This window comes from Callospermophilus lateralis, chromosome 3 (assembly GCF_048772815.1).
Source record: "Callospermophilus lateralis isolate mCalLat2 chromosome 3, mCalLat2.hap1, whole genome shotgun sequence".
Lineage (NCBI taxonomy): Eukaryota > Metazoa > Chordata > Mammalia > Rodentia > Sciuridae > Callospermophilus > Callospermophilus lateralis.
Genome location: NC_135307.1, coordinates 44,804,595 through 44,832,338, shown reverse-complemented (window position 1 = coordinate 44,832,338; position 27,744 = coordinate 44,804,595). Strand labels below are relative to the sequence as shown.

The window sequence follows — 27,744 nt, the reverse complement described above, 5'->3', positions numbered from 1 at the left end:
ATAGATGGCTTAGTGTTAAGAAAAAATTTTTGAATAAGTGAGATGTTGAGCTAGGAATGAGTCTCCTCTAAGGTTAAATAACTATAGCTTCATCCTAGTAACCTTCATATTTATTTGTTAGGAAGTTCACTGGGGAAAAAAATCAATTATTACTAGTCTTCTTTACTTCAAAATAGATTTCAAAAATGTCACCCTAAGAAATTTTCTAATTTGGAGAGACAAACATTAATATTAGAAGGACTTAACAAATACAAACTCAAGCAAAGAACTGAAGTTTGGCAACACATAAAAATGTCACAGTACTTTTACAACAAAACTTTGCTCTTCGAAAACAATATATAGCTCCAAAGACACACACATATATCCACTTACAAACACAACATACGCACAATCACTCTGAGAACAGCCAGTTAACTATACATTGCACATTGACTAAATAGAGCAACCCATCTAAATGATTACAGCACAAGTAATACTTGCCCTCCCTTTCTCATTAATATTCTCTCAATGGATGACTTTCTAAAAAGGAGAAAAAAAATTCATAAGAATTTCAGAGTTCCAAGATAAAATAACAACAAGTACATATTTGAAATTTCAAAAATTTACCAAAATATAAAAGTCAATCTATGATTATTATTATTTTTTTTTTTTGGTAAAATATAAGTAAGCTTCTTTTTCTTTTACAGGTACCTGCAAAATGTGACTTCCCAAATGTGCTTCAAATACTTCAATGGCTAGTGCGCTGGGGCTTCTCCTTCGTTGTGCACCTATAACTTGAAAAAAAAAAAAAAAGAAAGAAAGAAAAGGAAGAAAAATAATTAAGTTGGAGCTCTGATTTCATGCCTGCAGCTTAATTTCTCTCCAATTGCATCACCATCTAGTTACAATATCAATGACATCTGAAAGAAACACTACCTACTATAAACTTTGGTTCTGAGTTGTTTGGACATATGCATAGCTTAGGTTGAATAGCAACATCCAGAGACAAAACATAAAAATAAATAAATAAATAAATAATTTTCTTTTGTATTATTTTTCTGACACTGATGTAAAAATATATTAATGTTCATATTACTTTAAAATAAAGGTATTAATATTTTTTAAACACCTTTTGACTGCCCCCGCCCCCATACATAAACATTTTGTGTTCTCTGGGCTAGGAATACCAAAACAGGGCATTCCTTGTATTTTCTAATGAAATGACTTTATCACAATTTGATATGAAAAAAATATCAGATAAGAGATTATCATGAATGACATTTGAACTACGACTAAGATGGTTGAAATTCATATTTACCAAATGTTTACGTGTAACTGTTCTACAGGGTTGATGAACAGTTCATCTGGACCCCTGACTAGCAGTTCCCAAATACTACTGTTCTAATATTAGCATGGGGTCGGCCCACAAACTTTGCCTGAAGGCACTTGCCACTTCAGGAGGCCCCACAGTCTTAAACAAAAGTGGGCCTAAAGAATTCTATTTGTGGAATTCATAATTACAGATCCTCCTTTTCCAATTTTTTTTTTTAACATGGATTGACAATGTGCTTTTAAACCTCTTTTACTAGATAGATTTTTTCTTTCTTTCTTTTTGGAGGGGACGTTGTTTGTTTACTTTTGTGGCTGTTTATTGTTCTTAAGCATCATAAAAATCTAAAACTCTGCTCTCAGTTATAAAAGGAAATGTTCAGATCTATATGTCCAACAAGTGAATTCTTTGTGTCCTGCTTCTCTTGAAAACTTTATCATAAACCTCTGCTTCTTTGAGCCTAGATACCACTAATTGAAAATAGAAATCAAAATCCCCTGCTTTCTTATGGTTAAAAACACTTTCAGCTAGTTAACAAGAAAATTTCAGCAAAATGCTGCTGGGAGAATCCTGTTTCATTTCAGTTACTAAGTCAGTCGGTCGTATCCGTAGCTTAGTAGGGATTATGCTATAAATGCACTTACGATTATTGTGCTGTGCAAAAGTAGGGAGTTTACCCCTGCAATTGAGAGTCAGTGTTTGCAATGTCTGAAAAGCACTTTGAAAATAGCATGAGTGTTAAGTATCATTATTACTGGCAAGAGAAAAATAAAAGGGATATTTTTGCAATGGGAAAATTTTTAAAATATAATTGAAGAGTGATTATTATTAAAAAAAAAATTCCAGCTGGAAGGGATCTGGGAGATATCTACTCTAACATCCTCATTAGCTTCAGGAGCAAAACATACAACTAATAATTTTAAAACAGAAAAAAATTCAGTTTTTCATTCTGAAATTAATCTTTATTGTAAGTATGGACATAGGACTTAAAAATTTTTAATATTCAGATATATTTAAGACAGCACTACCGTGTATGTGTGTCTGTGTGTCTCTGTGCGTGCGTGTGTGTGTGTGTGTGTGTGTGTGTGTGCATGCGTTTCTGATTAATTTTCTATTCTAACATGCACATTACTCCCTTCAAAACTCCTTTGGCATTTTTGATAATGCAGCTGTCTTGCTGAATACTGTTTTCAGTTTCTAGAGTGTTAATTGCACATTATGGTAGCTTGGTGTGAATGATCCCACATGAATAAAATCTGCAGCCTTTTTTTTTTAAGATTATGGGGGTGGGTGGCTTTGGGGAGGGAGAAGAGGGGAGTTGAAAAATTTCTAAAGTGTCCACTTTCTTTCAGAGGCAGTAATTAGGATTCAGAAAGATCCTTATTAATAGTTCATAATTTGGGGGGCACTTCAAGGCTTTCAATTACAAAGTTCAAAATAAACCATTGCACCTCATTAAAAAAGAATAGACTGACTTTACAGAACATGAACTGTTCTATGAAGAACTGGATTAAGAGAGGGCCAAGAAAGCAAGGGCCACTAACATACAGTGGTCCCTAAAACCTCAGGAAATGTAAAGAAGCATTATTTGTTAGAAGGCCCATGAGGAAAGCTCCAGTAATAACAGATGGCAACTAAAACGCTTTCTAGAAGCCCAGAAACAGTTGTCTTGAATAACAGGCAGGGGTTATTCAAGCCTGGCTATCTTTGGCCTTTCTTTTCCTGCCTTTCCCCTGTTAGGTTGTTTAGGCTGCTCTCTAAATTAATGTCTTCATCAGGTCGTAGGTCCATGAGTCCTACCTGCACAGTTATTCTTTGTTCTTCAAATCCTCCAGAAACCTGAGAATGTATCCTCATACATGCTAGCACAATATACAAGTATCTTGTAAGTAGTTTCATGCTATTCTATTCAATGTCATTTTTATGGCATTGGAACTTCTCTTGATTTATATGTTTTGCACTTATGCAGGTGATGTGGGTCTGTAATGACACTTCCTAATTTTACAACCAACATAAATATGTTAAACAGGGGCCCATTATGCCCCTGGTAGAAGCCCTGCTTTAACTCTAGCATTATTGGTAACTGAATAGATGTTAAATACAGACTTCTTATCTTGCACTTATTCTATCACACTTGGCATTTTGAGAATTGAGACACTGATAATTCAGGAATACTGTGAACATAGTTATTTTGTTTTTTGTTAATCTCATTGTGTTTATAGAGTATCATTAATACTCAAAGAAGGACTAAAGAGCATTTCCTCAATGAGGTCCATCATCTTCAGAAAAATAACATGGCTTATGAATTGATCTCAGATTTCTCTATTTTAGAAGTTGACATTTTCTAAACCCCCACTCCCTTCTTCCCCCCTATAACATCATCACCATTATTATTATCATCATCATCATCATCACCATTATTTTGGTACTGTGGATGTTGAACCCAGGGGCTCTTTTTCACTGAATTACATTGACCAGTTCATTTTATATTTTATTTTGAGACAAGGTCCTACTAAGTTGCTGAGGCTGGCCTTGAACTTATGATTCTTCTGCTTCAGCCTCATGAATCACTGATATTATAGGCTTCCACCACCATGCCAGGCTCAAGTTATAGTCATTATTGCTGAACAGTAAGAGTTTCATCTGACATATTTCATTTGTTTCTTCAACTAAAAGCTAATCTTTTGAAATTTAAAGAACACTAAACCAAACAAAGTGCACATCTACACATACATGCGTGCGTGTGTGCACACACACATGCACATTGATAAATAAATGGAACGAGCGATCCCTTGTCTATGAAGATTATGTCACTAACTCCAGACAGTGAGGCATGAGAGCTGTGTACTTTGAAGATCTTATAGAGATTGTCACAAGAAAAAAAAAATAAAACCATAATAATATAACTTAAAAATCTTTTAAGATTTTCTGAGTGCCAATCTGATGTTAAAAAATCTCTTAGCTACTTACCGTAAAGTAGTGTTATAAAACCCAATAAATAGCCCAACAGAAAAAGCCATTTAAAACAAAAGTAGGTACACTTTGTTACTGTCATTAACAAGCACCACAATCCTACTTTCTCATGTTTTAGAAGAATTGAAAACAAAACAGCCGAGATTTTAAGAGACTTTAAATGGAAGAAATATATAGGGAGAAGTATTATTTTTTAAAATTTAAAAAATCAGCTAAGCAAATCCTGACCTGACCATCTCTTTCAGAAACCCCCAAATGATCTGATGAAATTATAGGACCATGCATGTGGTCTTATTCTCATTAAAAAGCAGAAGACACATAAGGAAACCATAGTCTAAAACACATGTCTGAAAAAATTAGCTTTACCCCCACCTAACAATGTCAATTGTAAATTAGTAAATTGTAAATTGTAAATCACTCCCCCCACACACACACCTAAAAAAATGTCCCAATCTGGATTCTTCGGCATAATCTCACAAGGTGGTCTTTGTGAATTAATTCTATGCAATAAAAGACGATCCTCTTTCAGAAATCTACCACACACGCCCAGTCATATTCCTGGCCAGGGCTCCTCACCTCCAGGGATGCACACCCCTGAGGAAGGCTGAGGATTAGCACTCCGTGGGAGTTTGACCTATTCAACCAAAAGGTCAACTTGCCATAGAAGAACCCATTACAAAACAGAAACAGGACAGCTCAGTGGACACACATAATGAAAAGGGGGAAAGTCATGGCCCTCCTTGCCTTGTGCCTTGCCTTGCCCTTTTCCTTTGTAGCCCTCCCCACATCATCCCTGGCCAGCACAGTTGAGGGCACAGGCGGGAACTACAGCTAGGCTTGCTACAGAAGGAATCCCTTGAAAGAGGTATTCCAAAGTGAAGACACTGCAGCACAGGTGCCATAGCTTGTTTTACTAGGAAAAAGTCATCATCAGCAGGTAGGGAAGATTGTGTTAGAGGTGCCTTCTCACCCCCTATCTAAGTTCTACAGGTAGTATCAGTATCTTAAGAATGGAATCATTCAGCCAGTAAAAAGGCAAGATTCATGCCAGGTCACCTCTCCTGGCTGCCTTCTGACTTTCATCCAAGAACAAGCAAGGATCTTTTCCCACACTGAAGAAGGGAGGCCCAAAGTACGTGCTTAATCGAATCCGCAGACATCACTCCCTGGGCTTCAGCATTTGCGCTGAGCAAAGTCAGGGTCTGCTAAAGAATGGAGTACAGAATGCTTAATGAGTCTTGCCCTGGCTACCAAGGAAAAGAAAAGGGATTTCCCTTGAAGAATCTCAATTAGCCTTCTTCACTATGGGGCAAGGAAGCCAGGGAGGGTTTTCACCAGAACTACGGAAATTTATGGTGTGTGTGTGTGTGTGTGTGTGTGTGTGAGTGTGTACGCATTTCCCTATCAAAATGAAAACTGCTATGTTTGCATGTAACCTGGAATTAAATCTTCATAATCAGTCTGGACCTCAGAGTTCTGCCTACAGTTATAAATTGCATCTGCTAACGGGAAATTCCTCTTTGTTTGACTTTGACATGGGGAATTTCAGGTTTGGAGAAGAGACACTGAAACAATGCTGGGTACCAGCTTTACCCGTATAACAATATTATAATTAAAATTGCTGCTGAAAGCACAGAGCACTATTGAAAGCATGTGGAGCTTTCATGCAGTGCATCTTCTAAGTATCTGTGAACAAACAATAACAAGGCTTTTTCAATGCACTTTCACCAAGATTAGTATTTGCCATTTAAAGTACAGGATAACTGATGACCAGGGAAGAGAAATAGGGAGAAGCATTGTTAATCAGGCATATGAGGACCAGACTAAAAATAGAAGAAAAAAAAAATTCCTATATTCAGGAGTAATATACTTTGGGTTTATTTATAAGTTTATATTTAGAGGATTTTTTTAAATTAAAAAATTCATATTCATAATTCATACCCCCTAAACTATTAATATATTTTGTAGTACAACTAATTTAGACAAAAGAGGTATTTATTCCAAGAACAGAATTGAAACTTTATGCCGATTCAAAAATTTTTAATGTTAACACATTTAAATTTTCTCCACAATTTAAGTCTGGATGGAATGCATTAGGCAAAAGAATTAGGGATGATAGTTTTAATACATACAAATGAATTGCTGAATTTGGAAAAAGAAGCCATGTCTGCTCTTCTCTAAGAAGCATATCTGTATTGCTTCAACTACTAAAGAACTAAGGGGAAATATGCATTGCTGATAGGTCTCTTTAGTCAAGGGAGTGCTTTATGCTTTTCATGTTCTTAAGCATTAACTAGAATTAAATGATCTTTGAAAACTTGTCTTTACAATTTCCCACCAAAATGGTATAGTCTTTAAATGTTAAACAGCACCCAAACACCACCATAATAAGTTTTGAGGACATTTTCATGTATTTTATCAGCAACAAATTATAGGCACTCCTTTTTCAAACAAAGTTTCCATTTTAAAGATTGCTTTGCCCACCTCACCTTCCTTTTCCATTGAAGGAAATGAGATATTTCTCCATCTGTAGCTGGCAAAAGAAGAAAATGGCCTTTCTCCAACAATCTGGTAGTTACTATAGGAACTACTGTATGGCTCTCATATGGGCTACTTATAGGGTGATTAACATTCTTCACAGGAGAACCCACACTTCCCCTTGACAATGGAATTTTTAAGGCAGTGTGTTAAGCTGCCATTTGGAGTGACAGCATCTGAGGGCATGAGGAAGCCCTGACGGTCAGTGTCTCTGAGGACAAAACCTCAGGAAAATGCAGGCATGGTCCAGAGCCAGGACGAGGCTCAGGGGGTAGGTATGTGAGGGAAACCCTCAAGAGATGCAAGGAGGAAAGGCTTGATAGACAAGGACATGCATACCTTCCTCCAGACTCCAAAAATAATCGTTACAAATCCAAAGAAGACTTTTTTTAAAAAAAATGGTTATTACTCAACTGTTCCAATTTTACTTTCTTAATTTTTGAAGGCACTTTTTAAAGGAATTTAGCCTTTCACCTAAAAGACATCCAAGGCTTTTCTGAGTATATTTATTGGCTTCATCAATTTGACGTCACAAGGATTGCTTTCAAATGCAAAGATTAGTTAACTGTTTAATTCCCTTTGCACAGTAGATTGCTTGAGAATTTGCTCTTTTTCTTCACAAAATAAATAAAGGATTAAAATAAAAAATCAGTCATGACAAAAATCAGTTCCTGTCTGTGGATTCCCAGCAGAGATATGAGATATGCTGGTTTGCATTCCCTGCCCCTCAATCTAGAGAAGTTTCAAGAGTGAGACACTTATAAAGTGACTTTGGAATATAGGACAGGATGTCTATGAGTGTTACAGTATTGAATGTTATCTAACATGAAGTCAGCAAGACAACATGAACTAATTTATTCTGACTCAGGGCTACAACAGCAAAGACATGTTGGTCTCACTGTGAGGCAGGCACTCTACTGGGTTCCCAGGACAAGATGATGACTGAGACACAGTCCACTGAGCCCCACAGTCCCATGTGTTGAAAGAGTCCTGAGGGTCATGCAGAGCGGGACTCACAGATACTTGTCCAGGCCCCAAGTATGAATGTATTCCTGACACAAGAAGGTTGCTCCTTTTGCTGTTGTTTAAATTCCTCTTCTTCCCATGAGCACATTCCACTACAAACCATCTACTCTGGGGATGTCAGGCAGGAGCACCATGTGTCTCTCAGGAACTAAACCATAATTCATGGAAAGATTCTAAGCCCTCTCTGACCACAGCTTTCTAAGAGAAAAACATCAGAGGACACATCAAGTTTGGAATTTGAATGTGGCACTAACTTTGCAAAGTTTAACACTTGTCCTTTAATTGGGAGAAATCAGCTTCCCTGTGAATACACCTAAAACTTTTGTGAGTAGTATAAAATTTTAATCTGGGGTAGATTTCCCCTCAAGGGGAACCTATTATACTTTCACTTTCCAAAGTGTCTTAAAAGTCTTTCCAGCAAGTGCTGCTTTCTGACCGCCATGCTCTCTGACCTCAGGGGCACTCTGACAGGTGGCAGCATGATCCTGCCCAGTACGAAGGAATGGACAATACCAGTAAGTCTATGCAGTGTCAGTCGGGTGCACTTACTGGTAAAAGGAAGAGGTCTACATCTGTTATTTTTTTTTTTCAGTCTGATTCCCAAAGCTTCTTGTTATGACATTTACACCATCTGCTACAAATACTGAGGTAAGTCAGGCACAACCTTATTACTTCCAGCCTAATGCTCCATCCATCCTCTGGGCCTTCCTAGGCCACTGATACGACAGGGAACTAAGAAACATTGGATCTGCAGGAAGCAGCTTGTGTTTCTGTGGGAGAAAGAAGGCAATGTTTCTTGTCCTCTTCCCCCACCTGCTCATCATTCAGTCATCCTCCCCACTCCCACCCCCACCCTGCCTTTTCTTTCTAGCTTTTGGGCCACATCAATGCTTGGCAGCATACCTGGTAACTTTTTGCCAAAGGAACAGTTAACACAAATGGTTCGTGAAGCAGTAGGAGGGGATAGCTCAAAGGACACAAGACTGTGTTTATGACAGCACCTACTATAGAAGTCACTCTGATCCATTTCCAAAGCCCAGCTATCTTGTGTTGTGGTATTACATGTATTCATCCAAAATTTAGTGAAGGCTTATACTATGAAATATATTAACCCCACTAAGGTGCTAGAATTGTAATCCAGGCTCCTATCTCCATTTCTAAATATATTGGCAGAAGAAAACTGTAAGTATTCATGTAAAAATATTTGTTGAGCCTCTAATCTATGCCAGGCACTATGTCAGAGGCTATAAAAGGAGAAGGCATCACCCTGACCCTCCAGATGATCAAAATCTAGGGGGAAGACTGACACATCAGCAAACAAATCAAATGCACAAAATGGGCTTCTCATCTCAGGATAGAGGCAGGGAGCAGTAGAGTCAGGAAAGGCCCCAGAATAGGATACTGCTGGAAGTAGGGTATGGAGAATGAGGTCACAGGGTCAACCAACTATGATGGTCAGGACTCTGAGAACCACTGGTCAGATACAAAGGCAAGGACAAGGGTACATTCAACAACGCTATGTATGCAAGGTTCCAGACTCGTCATCTTGTCCATTCCAACTTACTTTTCCTTAGGCTGAAACATGAATGGATGATCACACCACCAGACACTATAAGGCTGGGACCCTCATTACTCTCACCTTCTTGGAGCTCAGCTATGCAGCCAAATAGTCACATCACTATACCTAGTGTCCACTTGTTGCTATTTGAAAACCCTAACTTTACAAGTCTACCTCTCTCTCTACTTAAACACCACTGCTTACATCAAAGCTCCTAAGAACACACTCACATCACAGCATCCAACTTGGGTCTATGTGAGGCAACTGAGTCACCAACCAGATTGTTATATCACTTAGGAGCTCTGAGTGGGACTATAATGATTCAGGTCTTTATTGTAGGATATCTGATTCATTTCCAGGATGCTGCTTGTCCTCTCTGCTTAGAATGGGAGCTCAGTGGGGGAGGCTCCTATTATTGGGAGGTAGTTTGCAGAGAGTGAAGGATTTGTGTTCTGGAGCCAGGAAGACTTAAGTTTAAATCCTCTGCTTATCCCTAATTGGCTGGATGGTGTTGAAAAAATTAGGCTACATGAGCCTCAACTTCTCATTTTGTCAAAAGAATGCTTCAGTGCTTCTTAGAGCAGGTCCGAAGATTCATGATGTGCCTGGACCCACTTTTAATTTTCCTCTTGGAATTTCACTTGCATAGTGTCAGTCCTACTAGCTATCACCTTCACAAGCCAGAGGAGTTGTTCTGTGCATTTCTGAAATCTTAGCAGTTATAACAGGGCCCAGAACATAGAAGGCAAATGAACCCTGCAGTGCCTGGTGCCTAGCCCACCAGAGGTGCTCAGCACACCAACTCTCTCCATTTTGTCATGAAAAGCAGAGCCTGGGCTGAAGATGACTTCTCAATAACTATCTTGATCTCAATTTTAACAGGAATCTTGGAACCTTTTTCCCTGCATGTTGTCACCAGCTTGAGCCTTTTCTAGGGCAGGAGATCAAATCTATACTGACACCACAAACCCTGAGAGCCAACTGCAATCAGGGTCTCTAACCAGTGCAAACATTTCACACACACTTGGGCAAAGAGCCAGCAATTCATTGAGTGTCAGCAACTGTCCACTGAATTTCCTTTTGAAGGATTCACTCATGCCCTATTCCAGCAGTAATTGGCATTCGTTTGAAGATGCTGAATGCCTCAGACATAACTTGATTAGGTAAACGTACACAGTCACCATCACTGGAAACCAAAATCAGCTCTTAAAACCCTACCATCTTCCCTCTGATTTCATATAAACAAAGCCTGCATGATTATCAATGGTAACTGAGGGGGAGCTAGGTCTTGCTTGTGTTAGCCGAACAAAGTCTGTGTCATCAGTGCTGTCTGCCCCTTGGGGACTAAGAGAGAGTATTATTTAGGCCAAGTCAGGAAATAAATAAGAATGATGAGCAGTATTTGGAGTGCACAGATTAGTCAACAGGCTTATGAAACTGTCAGACTTGGAGTCCAGACAAGACACATCATATACTTGTGCCCTCATCATGAACATGAAGCATATTTAGGAAAGAAAACTTAAGGACCTGCAATTTAGATACAAGGCTGAGCTTGAGCCCTTTGCTATCAGGGATTCTTATCATGTTTCTTTCTTTGGATAATAGAGCTGTTTAAGCAAACTCTTTTCCTAAGACAACATTCAAACATAAAACATTGCATATACAATTACAGAAAATTCCAGAGACATCCACCCACAGACCCCAGGTCAAGAACTCTTGTTTCAGATAAGAACCAAACATCCACATAAACCCTGTACCATCAGTGGGACTGAACAACTGATTCACTGAATGAATGAGTAAGTAATCAAATGAATGCTCAAATGAATGAATGCAAGGAGATTCAGTCAAGAGAGAATGCACAGCTCAAGCAGACACTTGTATTCTGTGTGGAGACTGTGAGACTGAAAGAAGCAGCCAGTTAGTGGGTTTATTCACAAAATTGCCTTGTGGAATTATACACTGCTCCTCCCCTTCTAAATGCAGACAGAGGGAGGAAAGGAAAAAGAGATAATGAAGGTTTGCAAATGAAGTGGGTACAACTGTGCAATCAATCAACATTTTCTGAAAAAGAATCTGCATCACTTGCCAAAAATCTGAACTGAATAACTGAACTAGAATTCTGATGAGAACGGACTTTGCCACTAGCCAGTCATTTTTATTCATCTTCCAGCTGTCTTGCTTCTCTTTTGCAAAAAAGCCATGGGTCTCCTCAGTGTGGTGGGTTCAAGCATGGGAATTTCTTTAACAATGGTCAAAGACATCCTCCCCATTTATTCTTTCAATAAGCCTTTACTGTTTACTCTGTGCCAGGTACTATGTTAGTAGGAAAGGATATAATTCAATCATTTATCAGAATATTCATTGAGGGCCTACTAAGTGCCAGGGAATAGGCCATCAGAGAGTATGCACAACCCTGCATAGAGCTGACATTCTAGTGGGGGAGTCAGACTCTGACTATAATCACAATACATGCAGTTCTCTATATAAAACATAAAGAAAAATAAAGGGGCAAAGGGAAATAAGAGGCAGCGATTTCTGTATAGGATGGGAAGATCAGGAAGGCCTCTCAAAGGATATAACATTAGAGACATGAATTAAAGTGAAAGTGGAATGTGATGTCCTGGTGAGGAGAAGAGCAAGAGGGAAAATGCTTATCAGGTTCAAATACTGATAAGGAATCAACAACCATTGAGAAACTTAGAGACTCTGGAGAAAGAAATAAAAGCAGTAATAAAGTAATGGTTGACTTGGGGGGTCCCAGGAAAGGAGCATTAGACTCTAATGAAATTTAAAAATGTAAGAGGAGATAATACATGGGCTCGAAATAAGTATAAATTTCCAGGCAAATAAGCCATGGATGGGGTGTGTGGGTGAGGGAGCTGAGATAGAAAAAAGATGATATGCAATGACTCAAAGTGAGCATGATATGGGAGATTCACGAGTAGAGGAAGATAGCAGAAGATATCTGTAGGCCCACTAGCAGATGGCTATAAACTGCCAAGGAGTTTATAGTCTACACACAGCAAATGGGGATCACCTTGAAAACTTTGAGCAGGGAGAGATGAAATCCCACGTATATTATACCATGGTAGTGGTGCAGAGGGAGGAAATGTGTTTGGAGGACAGCTGAAAACATGGCAAGGGCATAGTCTAGACAAGAAATTGACTCTGGTAAATGAGTTATCCTGCAGAGCAGTTGAATTCTGTAGGCATTTAGCAGGTACAACTGAGAGAGCGTTTGATTGAAAAACAAAGGAAAAAAGAGAATCAAGTACAAATTCCAAGCATCTAGGTTAACAAGCAGTATGGATGGTTCCATTGTTCTCCATGATACGACATCAAGAGAGAAGAAGGTGTTAAGGAGAAGGTTGGGATGTTGAGCAGGGGTGTCATGACAGGCCCATTGAGGTGTCTAGTGGGCTTGAGGTTCAAGATTGAGTTCTTGGTTGAGATGGGGATTTAGCTGCAGGTCATTAGCACATAAGTGGAAGTAGAAGTCATGAGAAGGCAGAATGAAATGAGATGAAGGATGGGGTCCAGTCTAGGGAACACCTGAACCTACTGGAAGGTAGAATAAGGAAAGGCACCAAAGAGCTTGAGAATGAAACTGCCAGAAAGACAGGAGGTGGACAAAGAGGCAGAGTGTTCTAGAAGATGGAAAAATCAAGCATCATAGAAGAGAACCATCAACTCCATCAAACATCATGGGAGGGCACTGAAGCCTTAGGTGGGGGTGCTGCCATCAGTTGAGGAGTGAATGAGAGGTGAAAACTTGAATAACAAATTTTAAATTCCCTTTATAGAAATTGGAAGTTAAAAACAAAAAAGAAAAATATGGGATAAAAGCTGGGCAAGAACAGTAGTAGAAAAATAATGAGGATGAAGAGATTTTTTTTGGTTTTGATTGTGTTTTTAAGTCACTTGGGGATGCTCATACTCTCAGAAGAAATAGCAAAAAGTCATGAGATGAGGAGAGATGCAAAACTTTCAAAACAAGCTATAAAATTACCTGGAGTTTAGGTAAAGCTGAGATGTAAGCATCATGCTCTTCCTTTAAATTTCAATATTTCACTATAACCAGAATCTACAAAAATAACGCGTGGTGGTTTGGCCAACCCAGCAGGGCTCTTAGCTTCAGAACAAGTTCTCCTTGTTAGTGATTAAACAACATAACAATCTGCAATCCATGTTCCTAAGAATGCTTCCATGGGGAAAGCCACCTGACCTATCTAAACTCAAGCCATTATTGCTCCCCTGAAACTTCTGGTCTGTCCACCGCTCACCCTGTGTTAACAAGTCTATTCCACGGGTTCCTGCAAGAAGCTCACAATTTCAGAGCTGCCTCACTCTTTTGGTTTCTTCTATTGTATAAATAAGGAACCATGCAGTTTTTCCAAAGACCATGGCTTCCACTGCTGGTGATTTTCCTGCCAGTTTTCACAAAGACAAGAAACTCCATATATATGGGTTCACAAGGATGTTAAAATGCTATAAAAAAATAAAAAGTCAAAGACCCCACTTTGGGCTGATGTGCTGACTCTTTCCCTTTCATTATGCTACCATTATGGTCCATCAATTCTCTCAACAACAAGAATGCTCCCCCCTGATTATTTGGCCCCATGTCTCTCTTTGTATCTCTTGCCATGCCAAAACTCTTTTTTTTTTTCATATCTCTAGTTGTATACAAAATAATGTATGCCATTCGTGTCTTCATACATGTATTTGGGATAATGATGTCCATCTCATTCCACCACCATTTCTAACCTCATGCCCCCTCCCTTTCCCTCCCACCCTTCTGCCCTATCTAGAGTTTTTTATTCTTCCCTTTCTCCCCCTCCCTACCCCACTATGAATCAGCCTCTCTTCTGTTTCTCTCCAAGACAGTTCACTTTGGCTTTTCAGAATCCATTGAGGACTACAAAGTCACTTTCATTTTCTTGGACTAATTTCACTTTTGTCCATTTGCAGCACTGCTACTACCTCATTTGTTTCTCCAGACTGCTACCCATACTGAAATGAAGTAAGATCTATATATGTTCTTAAGTTTATTCACCTCAGGTACTACTTTCAGTGTTCTAGAAAGAACTTCTTAGCATCAACCTAGATCTAGCTGTATTCTCGGCAATATCCTTCAAAGAATCTTGAAAATTTTATTCATCATTGACTACAAGTAGTTAGGAGTACTCAGAAAATGGGGAAGCAACTGTAATTTACTATGAAAAACACAGTTCTTAGAATTGGAAACCTTATTTCTAATATCAGCACTGTCATACTGTCATATACTAGTTGGAGAATCCAGATAAGTAACACATCTGACATCAGAGTCTTAGTTTCCCCACTTTGTGTGGTAAGACAGTGATACCATGTCCAAAGTGTCAAGGCAAGGTTAAATGCCAATGTTTGTGACAATTTTCTAGCACATATCTAACAAAAGGTAAGTAAATTGTAATTCAATTTGGATTTTAAGAAATAAAAATATGTGCTGATAAATGCTTTAAATGAAGATTAAAGAATATCACCAGGATAGTGTTGCATAAATAGGACTTTGCCACTTCCTAGATTGTGTGTGACACTGGGAGGACCGAGCTAGCTAGCAATAAACACCTTTTTGCTGCTTAAAAAAAAAAAAAGCTGGGGATGTGGCTCAAGCGGTAGCGCGCTGGCCTGGCACGTGTGCGGCCCGGGTTGGATCCTCAGCACCACATACAAACAAAAATGTTGTGTGACACTGAGTCAGTCAGAAAAATCTCACACATGGTCACCACAAAGATAAACATATTACCTTCCACCTCAGCATGTTGTTGAAGGATTAAATGAGATAATATATGTGAGGTGCTAAGTACACTGTCCAACACGAACGAGGTGTTACTAAATGTGTCTTTCCCTTTCTTCAAAGATGTACATTCTAGGAATACTGGTAAATTAAAAAAGAAAAGCCTGCAGATTTCACAGAGGAAATCACATGTCAGGCCCCCACTTACAAATGAAGATGGCTATTAGAGATAGAAAATCTTGGCATATATTAAAATACTTAAGAGTAGCTGAATTTTGGTTCTACATTATGGATGTTGAAGCATACTAATCTCTCTAGAGAATAAAGGAAAAGTGGTATTCTGTGGTTGCTTTGGGTATATACATCCTTGTGTGTGTGCATACATGTGTATGCATGCATGTATGTGTCTGCACACATAATTAAGAATTTGCATTTATAAACTCAACTTCTAAAAAATAGATGATAGGTGCTGGGAAGCTTGATTAAATTACAACCACCTAATGCAGAGACATGTATGCTCAAGCTCTCCTACAAAAATGCTAGTGCCATCAAGGTTATCTTCCAATTTTTATTTTTATATTTTTATTTATTTATTTATTTTGCCGATGAGGATACACAGGAAAATAAACCTGAGAGACCCACAGCAGCCTGTCCCTCTGTATTTCAGCCCAGACTGGTCATCTCTAGGTTACGGTCATATCCATCTGGACAGCAGGTATGGTGTTGTGTGATTGCAGGTATTTGATTATTGACTAGTGAATATTTCTAAAGGGCAAAACTGACTGCTGACTGGCCCTGGGTAATCACATGCAGCAGTCTTCTCTGTTTACACATGTAAGAGCTAAAAATAAAAGAAAACCGATTTTGAATTTTTTAAAACTACATTCTGACCCGAGGCTTTTAACAAAGCCTCCATATATATCAGTCAAACAGAGAGCTTGGCAGGCTTGTATGGAGTCTATTAAAGGGGGAATAAGGTTCATGAATTTCAAGCTTGGAGGGCTCTAATTACCTCATGCTCAAACTTTAACTACAAAACTCAGATAAATTGCTGCACTAAAACCATAGAGGATCCTCCACCTGATTTCTGCCAGTGCCTCTAAAGCTCAGTGAGGCTGATCCCAGTGAGGTTTTTCAAATCAGTCCTAAGAGACGATGTTCTGGACCTGTCTCTAATGAGTATGTACGGATTACTTGGATGTTTTGGTAAAGCTACCCAGTAAATTAGTCCATCTGAAATTTTATTAGCCACAAAGCATTACAGCAGTCAGTCATATAGGCCAAAAATACTGTGGGAATTAAAATCGTTTTAAGCATCTATTAGTCAGGTATCCGGAATCTGTTTCAGGCCCTAGCTGGTGGTTGTAACATTAAACTAATTGCCTAATAGCTACAGCTGTCTCTTCAATGTTTTTGTTCTTAGAGGTGTGACCCTGTCTTGAACCAATTTATGTACACTCAGAGGGGGGTCCTATATTTATTCTAGTTCCATGTATGATTGGGATTCAAAAAAGACAAAAAGTGGGGAGTACGGTAGGAAGTCTGTATATATAAACCACGGTGTGACAGAGCTAAGCCAGAGCTCATGTACCCATAGTCTTAAAGTTAGAATTTAGCAAATACTGGAGGAAGGAGAGAATGTAGAAAACAAACACTGCTTTCAAATATTCAAAACATCCATACTGTATTCAAAGAGGCGAAATGTGGCTTTCCCTCTGCCTGGTCTAACACCCTCCATGGCTATTTATCTAGTAACAAACTTTTATAGATGTGAAATATTTTAAGAAGTCCTTTAGAAATGGCCTGAGGTAATTTCAAACTTAACAGACCCTGTCCCACCAGAGCTCATTACAGTGAATTTTATAACAAAGTACCCTCTACTTAATTTTCAGAGTCTAGCCAAGCGTACGAGAAATGCAGCTGCATTAAGTGCAATTAATGGTACAATAAAAGCAATGGAGGGCTGTTTAACACCCAAGAACCAGCAGTAAACACTGGCTTCATGCTCTCCAACAGTCAGTGATGTGTCAAAGGACCTGGGGTGTGAGATTTCTGTACCAAAGGTGGAAACGCCTCTCTCCTGCTGGAGAAAAATCTCCTGTCCTTCAACAATACCACCCAGAGACTGTACAAAAAGACATAAAGTTATTCCCTCCAGTTATGCCACAAGCATCCCCACACCCTTTGAGCAGGAGTCCAACACAGTAAGTTCATATTCCCATCAGTGAGAAAAAAGGACAAATTCAATTCCACCAAAAATGAATCTAATAGCAAGTGACTCATAATGCACAAGATGATTTGGTTTCGTAACTAACAAAGTTGACTGTCAAATGACAGAAAAAGGAAAGAAGTATTCAATCAGAATAGTTTTCAAACAAACCCCCAAACAAATAAGTTAGTTGATGGGCAAAAATAATTATAATGATGTTTGCAAATCTCCTTAATGATGAAAAATCACCACTTAGAATTTGAATATGAGAGACATCCAGAAATAAGCACAAGACTCACTGGTTGATACAATCATGGTTGTTAGAGGATTTGCCAATCAGTTAGTTAATTTGTTAAAGACAATATGCAGTCAACCAGGTCTGGAAGGATGATTACATATACGTAACAGTCAGCCCTCAATATCCATAGGGGATTGGTTCCAGGAATCCCCTGGGATAACAAAATCCAAGGATGCTCAAGTCCCTTATATCAAATGCACAGTAATTACATATAACCCATGTATATCCTCCCATATACTCACAATCATCTCTAGTTTACATAATAAGTAACAAAACGCTATGTAAATAGTGGTTGTCCTTTACTGTTTGGGGGGAAAATAACAAGGAAAAAAGTGTGTATACTCAGAACAGATGCAAATGTTTTAAAGCTATTTTTGATTCATGGTTGGCTGAATCCCTGGATGCAGAATGTAAAGATATGGAGGGACAACTGTATTCCACTTAAATGATTAAAATAATTGTACCATGAAAAATATTGGATAATAACTGTTTTCTTTATAGCCCAGTCTGAAATCAAGGTGCTATCCTTCTATTTCCACACCTGGATAAAACAGTTTTTTGAACACTATAAATAGGCTGAGAAGTCATTAAAGTTATAGCTATATTTTTAACTATAAAATCTCTACCAACATATTAAAGTGCAAAGAATTCATCTGGCTAATACTACAGACATAGCATAAATAAACAAAAGTCATAAATAACCTCCAAATTTCATTTTACTAAAAATATGCTTCTGACTTCCTTCCTCAACAAAATTCTCCCACCAGTATTTTCATTAATTTGGGTTTCTGCAGTTTCAGGGCTACTTTTGATTGGATATGCTAACAAGCAATCAGCAGAGTAAGATAGCACCATCCGCCTGGAAAGTGAACAGATGAAAACTCAGGCCGGAAGAGAGGGTACATACCCTAATTCCAAGTAGAGGAGCTGCAGTGATACCAGACTAAGTCCCATTCCCCCAACAAAATTATGACTCTGAACAACTCCCCACAAACAGGAAACATGTGGCTCCAAGACAAATAAATTGCTACAAACAAAATAAGAGGAAGACTCTCTGTTGTGGTTTGAGTATGAAGTACCCCACAAAGACTCATGTATTGAAGGTTTGGTCCTTGTTTTAGTCAAATTCTTGGTTTCTGTGACTAAAAGACCCAACAAGAACAAGTTTAGAGGAGGAAAAGTTTATTTGGGGGCTCAAGGTTTCAGAGTTCTCAGTTCATAGACAGCTGGCTCCATTCCTTGGGACTCGTGGTAAGGCAGAACATCATAGTGGAGGAATGGGGTGGAAGGAAGCAGCTTACATGATGATCAGAAAGCAGAGAGACTCCATTTGCCAGATACAAAATATATACCCCAAAGGCATGCCTTCAATGAGCCACCTCCACAAGTCACACTCTACCACACTCTACCTGCCTTCAGTAACCACTCAGTTAATCCCATCGGGATTATTTCACTGTTTGGGTTATGACTCTCATAACCACAATCATTTCTCCTCTAAACCTTCTTGCATTGTCTTACACATGAGCTTTTGGGGGACACCTCATATCCAAACCATAACTGTCCCCAATGCAGCAATGTGCAGAAGTGGGGCTTTTTGGTAAGTGACTCGATCATGAATTTTTTTTTTTATCTCAACTGTGGATTAATAATTTGGAGGAATATTAGGAACTACGGGAGGTGGGCTGAAGGAACTAGATTCTTGGAGCATTCCCTCAGAACTATATCTTTTCCCTGGCCCCCCATCCCACCCCCCACCCCCACTCTCTCTCTGCTTCCTGGCTCCACAAAGATCACCAGATTTCCTATGGTTTTCTTTGCCCTTCCACCATGATGTTCTGCCTTGCCTCAGGCCCAAAGCAATGGAGCCAGCTGAGCATGGGCTGATACCTGTATTAACCCAAGTTAACCTTTTCTCCTCTAAGTTGTTCTTGTAAAGTATTTTGGTCACAGAAATGAAAAGGGAACTACCATGCTCTTCATGTAACTGCAGAGACATATAGAAGAGCTCCGGGCTTGGCTGGAGGAATGACTGGAAATACTGGAACTATAACCTGAACAAAGGAGTTTTTACTGTGAAGGCTTCAGCCACATTTTACAGAGAGGTCTTTAAGAAGCAGATAAAACTAGACACATTCTCAAAAAATAAACAACTTATCCTGTTTCTAAAAGATGGCTAAAAATAAGTCATTTGTACTAATGGTTTCCAAATGAAGTGTCCCATTACTAGCCTTCTATACAGAAGGTTAGCTAAATCATGCCATCACATTCATGATAAATGGCATTAATAGTCTTTTCTATCTACACAGTGTTTAAATAAATGTATCCACACAGAGACAAAGCTCAGTTTATAAATGACCTATGCTCCACACCATTATTCCTGCTGGTACTGAGAAGATACCTGGGGGAAGGAGGAGAGAGGTGGTACAGAGGGATTGAAGTTTCAATCATGGTTCTGCTTATTTACTGGACATGTGATTTTAGGCAAGTTCCTTAATCTTATAGAGCCTTGATTTCTTCCTCTCCTAAGTGCTTATTCATGGGGATGTTGTGAGAATTCAAGTATGCAAAGCATGGGCATGCACTATGCCCTCATTTCAATTCCAGATCCTTTTCCCTTCTAGAATAGAATTCCTGAGAAACAGCCACCTCCCTGGACTCCCTCCGACTGGCTTTCCAGTGCTTTCATTATATTAATCTCTTGGCTCAGGTTCCCTGTCAATCTCCACTCAGTTTATACAAGCCCTGTCATTCCAGCCTCATCTAGTAGGCTCCCCTGTGCAGCCTCCCCACAGTGAAGAGTTGGAAGGCATCTTTTCTGCTCTGAGTTCTTACGTTATGTTACGTACTGTTCTGGCTTTCACTCTGTGCCTTGTTTGTGATTTTCTTCCGTGTGTCCACATTTTGAATTTTGTTGTGACTGTTCTTAATTGTAACCCAAAGCCAACAGATTATTTTTCAGTGGTTTTCCCAAATACACTTAAGGATTAAATTTTGAGTTTTATTTTTCCTTGCCTTTTGATACAGTGTTTAAAATAATATGAATAACCCATTCAACAGTGGTCTGATTTAGTAGGCATACTTGTTTAGAAAGTGAGACTTCTGAGTGGGTAAAAAGACTGTTAATAATTCATACAGCATTATGAATTAATGCCATCAGTTTGCTTTCTCCCTTATTCCCTGAAGGAATTGAACTGTTTGAAGAGAATTGGAGTTTTGATAATGAAGAGGAAAAGATCATTTTTGAGCATGGAACTCTTTCAGAGTAAAGAAGTTATCTTACCTCCTTTTTTCCATGTGGTAGAAATAGGACAGTGAACATAGAATAAACTTAGGGAAGTTAGGTACCTGTGGGCCCAAATAAACATTACTGAGAGTTGGAAGGAGGCACAGCAGCACTGATGGGAGGAATTTGCAATAATGTTGACCTATTTCAAAATGTTGCCCAGCACCCTGCTCGTGCCCAGGATACGTCCTGCCTGGGGACCATACTGATGGTCAATTTTATTACAGCTTCTATTCTGAGTATACAGGCTTTATGAACTCACCTAGGAACCCATGCTGCACTGGATTTATAAACTGAAAACTGAACACTTTGTTTATAAATCTTTCTAATAGGTCCTTATTTTCATGAGGGCAAAGATCACAGTTGAGATTATCCTAACTCTGAATCAACATTTCTAGGCTGCCTTTTAGTCTTTCCATAAACATGTGATGATGATAATGATTAATTTCAAGCAACCAAGATTGACTAGTGAAGAATGAAATGAGATTCCAAGAAACATTATCATTCAAGATACTTTTATTTAAGTACTTCACTGAGATGCAAAAAACAAGAGAGGGAAATCTGTGGTCTCAGCAGAGGGCAGCTCATCTCTTGAACTGCACATTCATCCTTAGGCTAGTTACACCAGCTCATGTGCTCCAGGCAGAGTAATAAAAGCTTAATTTCATATCCTTCCACCTGGCTAACCTGGGTTTTGTGAACACAAGAAAAGGAAGTTAACTTCAAGAATATCAATCTACTTCTTTTCATGAGCTATAATGCACTCTAAAGTAAGAGATACATACAAGGAGCTCTTGACCTAGTATACCTTTTAGCTTTAAGTGGAATTGACTTTATTTTCCTGTCAACTACAATTTTTACTAAAGACTCCTGGCTTCTTTATGGCATAATAAAGTTTTGTCTAGGATTACAATAAAAAGCTTCCATAATATCCATGACCTGAACATTCTGGATTAATTTTTAAATTGCATCTGAAAATTAGTACAAATGGCAATTTGATGTTTATGCCCTTGAAACCAGACTCTTATCCCCTAGCCCCTCTCATTTGGTTCATATCTTTTAGGGAAACCTTCATTATGTAAAAGCTAAATTTAGAAGAGAGGAATGCATAGGCTGGAGGAAAGTTTACATTTACTTTTTTTTATCTGAATGTTCCTTTTGGGAAGATATAAAAATATTCCAGAACATATTCCCTTGCCACATCCCTTCCTGTTAACATTTTTTTTTTTAACTACTTGGATAAGTAAAAAGGAAAAGAAAAGAGGAGGCACATCAGAGTTTGTAGGCAATTTGTCTCTACTCTTTCACTGCAATCCTGGCCCTTTGCTGTCCTGGGCACTTGCATTCCTAGGAGGAGTGGGAGAGAGGGTGACATCTGCCTCCATAGAGTCACAACAGGAATAATATTAAACCTGTGACTTTCTTCCTTCCTGGTATTTCATATGCCATTAACTTTAAAATGGGCTGACCTTACAGCAGGTCCAAGGAAGTGGGAGAGAATCATTTACTGACTTATGAAAAGCATCTGATAAAAATATATGCAGCTAACATCTTTTAATTACTGAAGAGCTGTAAGATGAAAAAACAATTTTATTATTTGATCCAAATGTTCAATTTCAACCCTAGCATATGAGCAAGTAATGTGCATTATTAATGAAGGTCCAGAACGTCATTCCATTGCTTAAGATTTATTTATTCAGTATGTATTGACCGCCTACTATGCGCCAGAGGCTCAGTGGGCATTCAGGAAATGATCAGGAACAACAACAAAAAGAGGCACAGCCTATGTCTCCCCAGAAACTACAGGCTTCTGGAATGTGAATTTGGCCAGTGGAACCCAACTGAAAGCACAGCACCGGCTTTACCACAGTTGTATCATACATGAACAAAATGTCAAAATATGGATGTCACTATTTTAATAGGGAAATTTACCTACTAGCAAAGTAACTGGTTGAATATAGAATTATTCAAGTAAGAATTATTTTTACAGATAAAACTCTAAAATGAAATGAATTCCACACTCACCACTTACTGCAACAATGAGAATTGGAATGCCATTGTGCAAAGGCCTTACATTTGTTATTTTTCTTTAATGTCTTCCGATCCTTGGTTAAGTAAAAGTATATGTTGCCCATTTAGGGGAAACCAAGTTCATGGCTCTATTCCCTCTTTTGGTGGGGAAGTAAAGCCAAAAACAAACCAAAATTAAAAAAAAAAACTGTAATTCTTTAGGATAGACAGTATGCTCATTTCTGGGAAATGAATAATAATAATTGGCTTCAAGTCATTCACATTGATTCCATTCTCCCATATTTGTGATCATTCTAAGTATAACGATATGGCCCAGTTAAGCCCCAGTAAGACGATGAAGCTTCTAGGAAACATTCCACACTTGATCATATTTTGTCAAAAGCTATTGTTTAAGGACTGAATGTTTGGAACAGCATAAACCATTTTCCCACCACCAGGTGACAATTCTTGAGTGTAAAAGGCAATGCAATGAAGAAGACAGAGCAGAAAAAAAACAGAAAGAACCAGCCCTGGCTAACTGGCAGAGCCACTGGCATCACCGACTCTCAAACTATTCTTATACCAGATAATTAAATTGTGTTATTGTTTCTACAACTAGAGCTTGCATATTCTATTATTTACAGCCAAAATATTTTAACCAATTTATCTAATAAATCTGTTTTTTTTCCAAACCACACACAGGAACTAGCATAGCAAGTATCAATATATCCCCCCTCAATGTTGGGATATTTAAATTTTTTTTTCATTGAACTGATTCAGAGAATAGTAAATAAAAAGCATACTAAACTTGAAATAGTCCTTGTTGTGAGTGCTTGCATTAATTAATGCAAGCCTAACATAGGAAGAATATGGTGTGGGGACTGGGAAGGAGTGTAAAGGGATATATTTACACACACACACACACACACACACACTCACACACTCACACATAAAGATAGCATATAGAGGAAGAAGGCTAAATAAAAAAAGGAATGATATTTAGTAAAAGTGGTGGTATTTAAATATTAATTCTGTTTCTGGAAATAAAAACTAGAATCTCTACAATTCAACCAAATTAAGAAAAAATAAGAATTATGGTTGTAAAGTTAGGAATGATAAGAAAAGAGTTAAAGTACCCACAAAACAAACTCTGACTCATATTTATAGAGTTTCAAATAAGTCCTACTTTGACAAAAGCCTAAAGTTGTTAAATCACCCCACAAAACACATCCTAAGGATGTGTGGATTCAATTACTGAGCAAGAGACCACCAGCAGCAAAGATGTTATTTGTGGAATTTCAATGCAAAGCAAATGTACAGATGTTGGCATAAAAGCCAAATTGTCTGAAATGGAATTGAAGATAGAGATTCACAGAAAAGATTAGACAAGATAAAGAATTAAACATGCAGTAAAAGAGACCATTATATGCATGGCATTGAGCTTGGACGGCCAATGCCTTGTGACACTCAGATGCTAGCACTGATGATATGTAGGGGCTAACAAATGGGCAAGGGCATAGAATAAAACAAATACTATATTAAAATCACTATCTCTGTGGGCAGGCTGTAAAAATCATATCATTCTCATTGAAAAATAATTCATTAAACTGCACCCCAGCAGGATGTAAAGAACAACACACAGCATACAAAGATATTGAGCAGCAGGGGGCAATAAACTTTATAAAAACTATTAAAGCATGCACCAAAGCAAGATAATACAAGGAGGAAACAATGGAAATGTCAGCTCAATTTATAAAATAACCATGCTAATATGTAGTGCAAACACTTTGTGAAAAATACACATGCTTATCACGTTAAAATTCACACTCTGCAAAACCACCCTTGAGTCGTTTAAGCTGACCTGCTGCAGAGCAGAGAAATAAAAGGCAGCAGGTTGCCATGTGGAGAGGTTGGTCCAGAAGAGCTGCATGCCAGGTAACCTACCCAAATGCCATAGCTCTTGGCAGGTATCTCAGACATCGCTGCAGTTACAGATGCAAAGGTGAACCAGAAAGAGGGTCATGCCATTCTGGGACCAGTGATGTATGAGGACACTTGTAGCTCTGAGCTGCTGGGCTTGAGCCACCTTGCCTCTAACCTCCTTTTCTCCTACATTCCCAGGCAGTTCTGGGAGCGATTCCATCTGAACTGCTCTGGGGTATGTGTAATTTAGGATTACCTCAAAACAGTGAAGGCTTCTGTAACCTTTCTGTGAACAACATCTCTTCCATGGAAGAACCTTTCTGCTCCCCTTCCTCAAAAGTAATTGCTTTGGGATTGGTTAGACTCATTATTCCTATAAGGCTCCTTGAAAGATGGTAAAGCTTTCTCTTTCATGTTTCAGCAAATATTTATGGATCAGATTTCCTCTTGCCATCTTCACTAGCTGAGAAGGTGGGAGTTAGTGAGAGGGACTGGGAATCAGACTAGGAAAGAGCAGACACAGCAAAGCTTTGCTCCTAGGGCATCATGGAGAGGCCAGGAATGGTCTGTGAGATACTAATGAACCAGAAAAGATCAGTGAAATCAAAAGGGCCTTGAAGGTAAACTGGGCTTAAGAGGACTTCACTTAGCATAATTCGAAAATGACCAAGCTAAAACTAATCACAATTGCTCCAAATGAACCTTCCTCATCCTCCCATTTTATTTTCCAGCTCATAAGGGTTTAACTATGCTATCGAGAATCTTCCTAACACCAACATGCACAGCAACAGAGACAGACACCAAGATAAGAAGCTTACATAAACTCATATGGCTATGGCCATAAACACTTGGAACTAACAAGTTTAGAGTGTAGACACATACCACATTTCCTCACCAGAGATTTCTGTCCAATGATCTTGTGATGAAACAGCCCTCCCTATCAATAATCAAGGTTCCCCCACTCCTCCATCCCCCATCCCTACTTTTATCTCTCTGTATCCCCCCCACACATTTAAAGAGAAGTATGAACAAATGGCCCACCGATGTTTGTTTTAAACTTTTTTTTTTAAAAAAAAATCACGTCCAAGACCTTAAACCTTCTATTTCTGTTCCTCTGGATTACAGAATAAAAAAAGAAATTATTTCAGGCAAATTTTGTTTAAAATTCCTACTGGGTGGAAACTTTAGATATTAGATTGGAAAGAATTTTTATGAACAAATTATAAACACCTGAAACTCAGCAGGTGCTACTAAGATGTACAGTTTTGAGATTACACATGGCTTCCCTGATTCCAAAAGTTTATCTACGTGAAGATAATTTGTTTTTAAAACTGTCAAACTATCAAAGCCACTACATTTATTTTCATTAGCTTATAAAGATTAATTGGAAATAACACATGCTTTGCAATCTGTAGGTCAAAGAACATCTTGTCTATACAAGTAGTTTGGCACAGGAAAACTACACATCCTCCAGGTGAACACCAAGATCAAAGCAACCAGGAAATAAACATCTTGGAAGATTTGGTTTTTGTTTATTTTAGTATAAGTTTGGGGGTGACAGTGGTATGGCTCTCATGAGAAGGAGCAATAATTTTTACATAAGATCTAATTATTTTTAGATTCCTTTCACAAGACCCTTGAGCTAACAATTTCAACACTATTTTTAAAAAATCATGTGGGGAATCATATGTAGTAAAACTGTATCTGTGGAGATAACCTTTAGCAAGCTAAAGCAGAATTTTATAGAACTGATCAGAAGGTTTGAGTTTTAAGATTAAAAGTGTAGGAAATCTTAAAAAACTGGCCTGTTACTTTCACCACAGCAATAGGTACTTCCATATTCTACCTTTTCACCTGTAAGTGTTATTTACTAATAAATAAACAAAATACCAAACGATCAACAGCACAGAATAAAAGAAAATGACATTTAAGAAGAAATTAAACAAATCCTATAAATAAAAACCAAAACACTATTTTAGTATAAACTCTTTACACTATGTGAGGGACTATGAACAAAATAGCTACATACTGTCTCATCCAATAAAAGGAGACCACAAGAATTACTGATTGTTATGGTTTGGATCTGACATGTCCTCCAAAAGTTCCTTGGTTGCAAGCATGGTCCTCAAGGCAGCCAGGTTCAGAGGTAAAAAGGCTAGATCATGAGGTATCTGGCTTCATCAGTGGATTAATCCATTTGATGGATTAATAATTTGACTGGATTACCTGGGAGGTAATAAAAACTGTAGGCAAGTAGGTTGTGCCTGGAGAGAGTAAATCACTGGGGATATACTTGCAGATATACTTGGAGAGTCTATCTGTCCCTGGCCCCTTGCTGTCTCTCTGATCCCCTGCTCCCAGGAGCAGAGCAGCTTTCCTCCACCACACCCTTCCATCATGATGTTTCTGCCTTTAATCCAGTCAAACATGAAATGAAATCTTTGGAATTATAAGTCCAAATAAATGTTTCCTCCTCTAAGTTGTTCTTGTCACATATTTTGGTTACAGTGATGAAAAGCTGACTAACTCAGCATGGTTGGATGAACTACTAAAATGTCAAAAACAACACAATCCAGCCATCAGATGGAAAGGAAAATAATTAAGTATTTTGTAATCTAGATCACAGGTTTTATGAATTCAAATTTTGCACCTTGCTACCCTGAACCATCATCATCTTATACTCTTACTTACTTTGAATACTCCAGTGTATTATAGCCATATTTTATCATTTTGTCATGAGTTACCTTTAAATTCTTAAATATTTACATACACATGCATGAGAATTTCTAAAAACATTGATTCAGGGACAAATTTGTAGGAAGAACAGAAACGTTAATTTGATGG

At 38.3% G+C, this 27,744-nt stretch overlaps 1 protein-coding gene across 6 annotated transcripts in view; it reads right to left on the bottom strand.

Moving 5' to 3' along the window:
- The window catches only part of Npas3 (neuronal PAS domain protein 3), an 834,969-nt gene that overhangs the window by 423,400 nt on the left and 383,825 nt on the right, over window positions 1–27,744 (bottom strand). For 4 of the 6 annotated variants that reach the window (XM_076848201.2, XM_076848202.2, XM_076848203.2 and 1 more), the window contains one exon: window positions 691–767. In XM_076848201.2, the coding sequence (XP_076704316.1) occupies window positions 691–767 (77 nt within the window). Of the gene's footprint in view, window positions 1–690; window positions 774–27,744 lie in introns of all 6 variants that reach the window. The other 2 variants (XM_076848200.2, XM_076848206.2) reach the window with 1 other exon arrangement.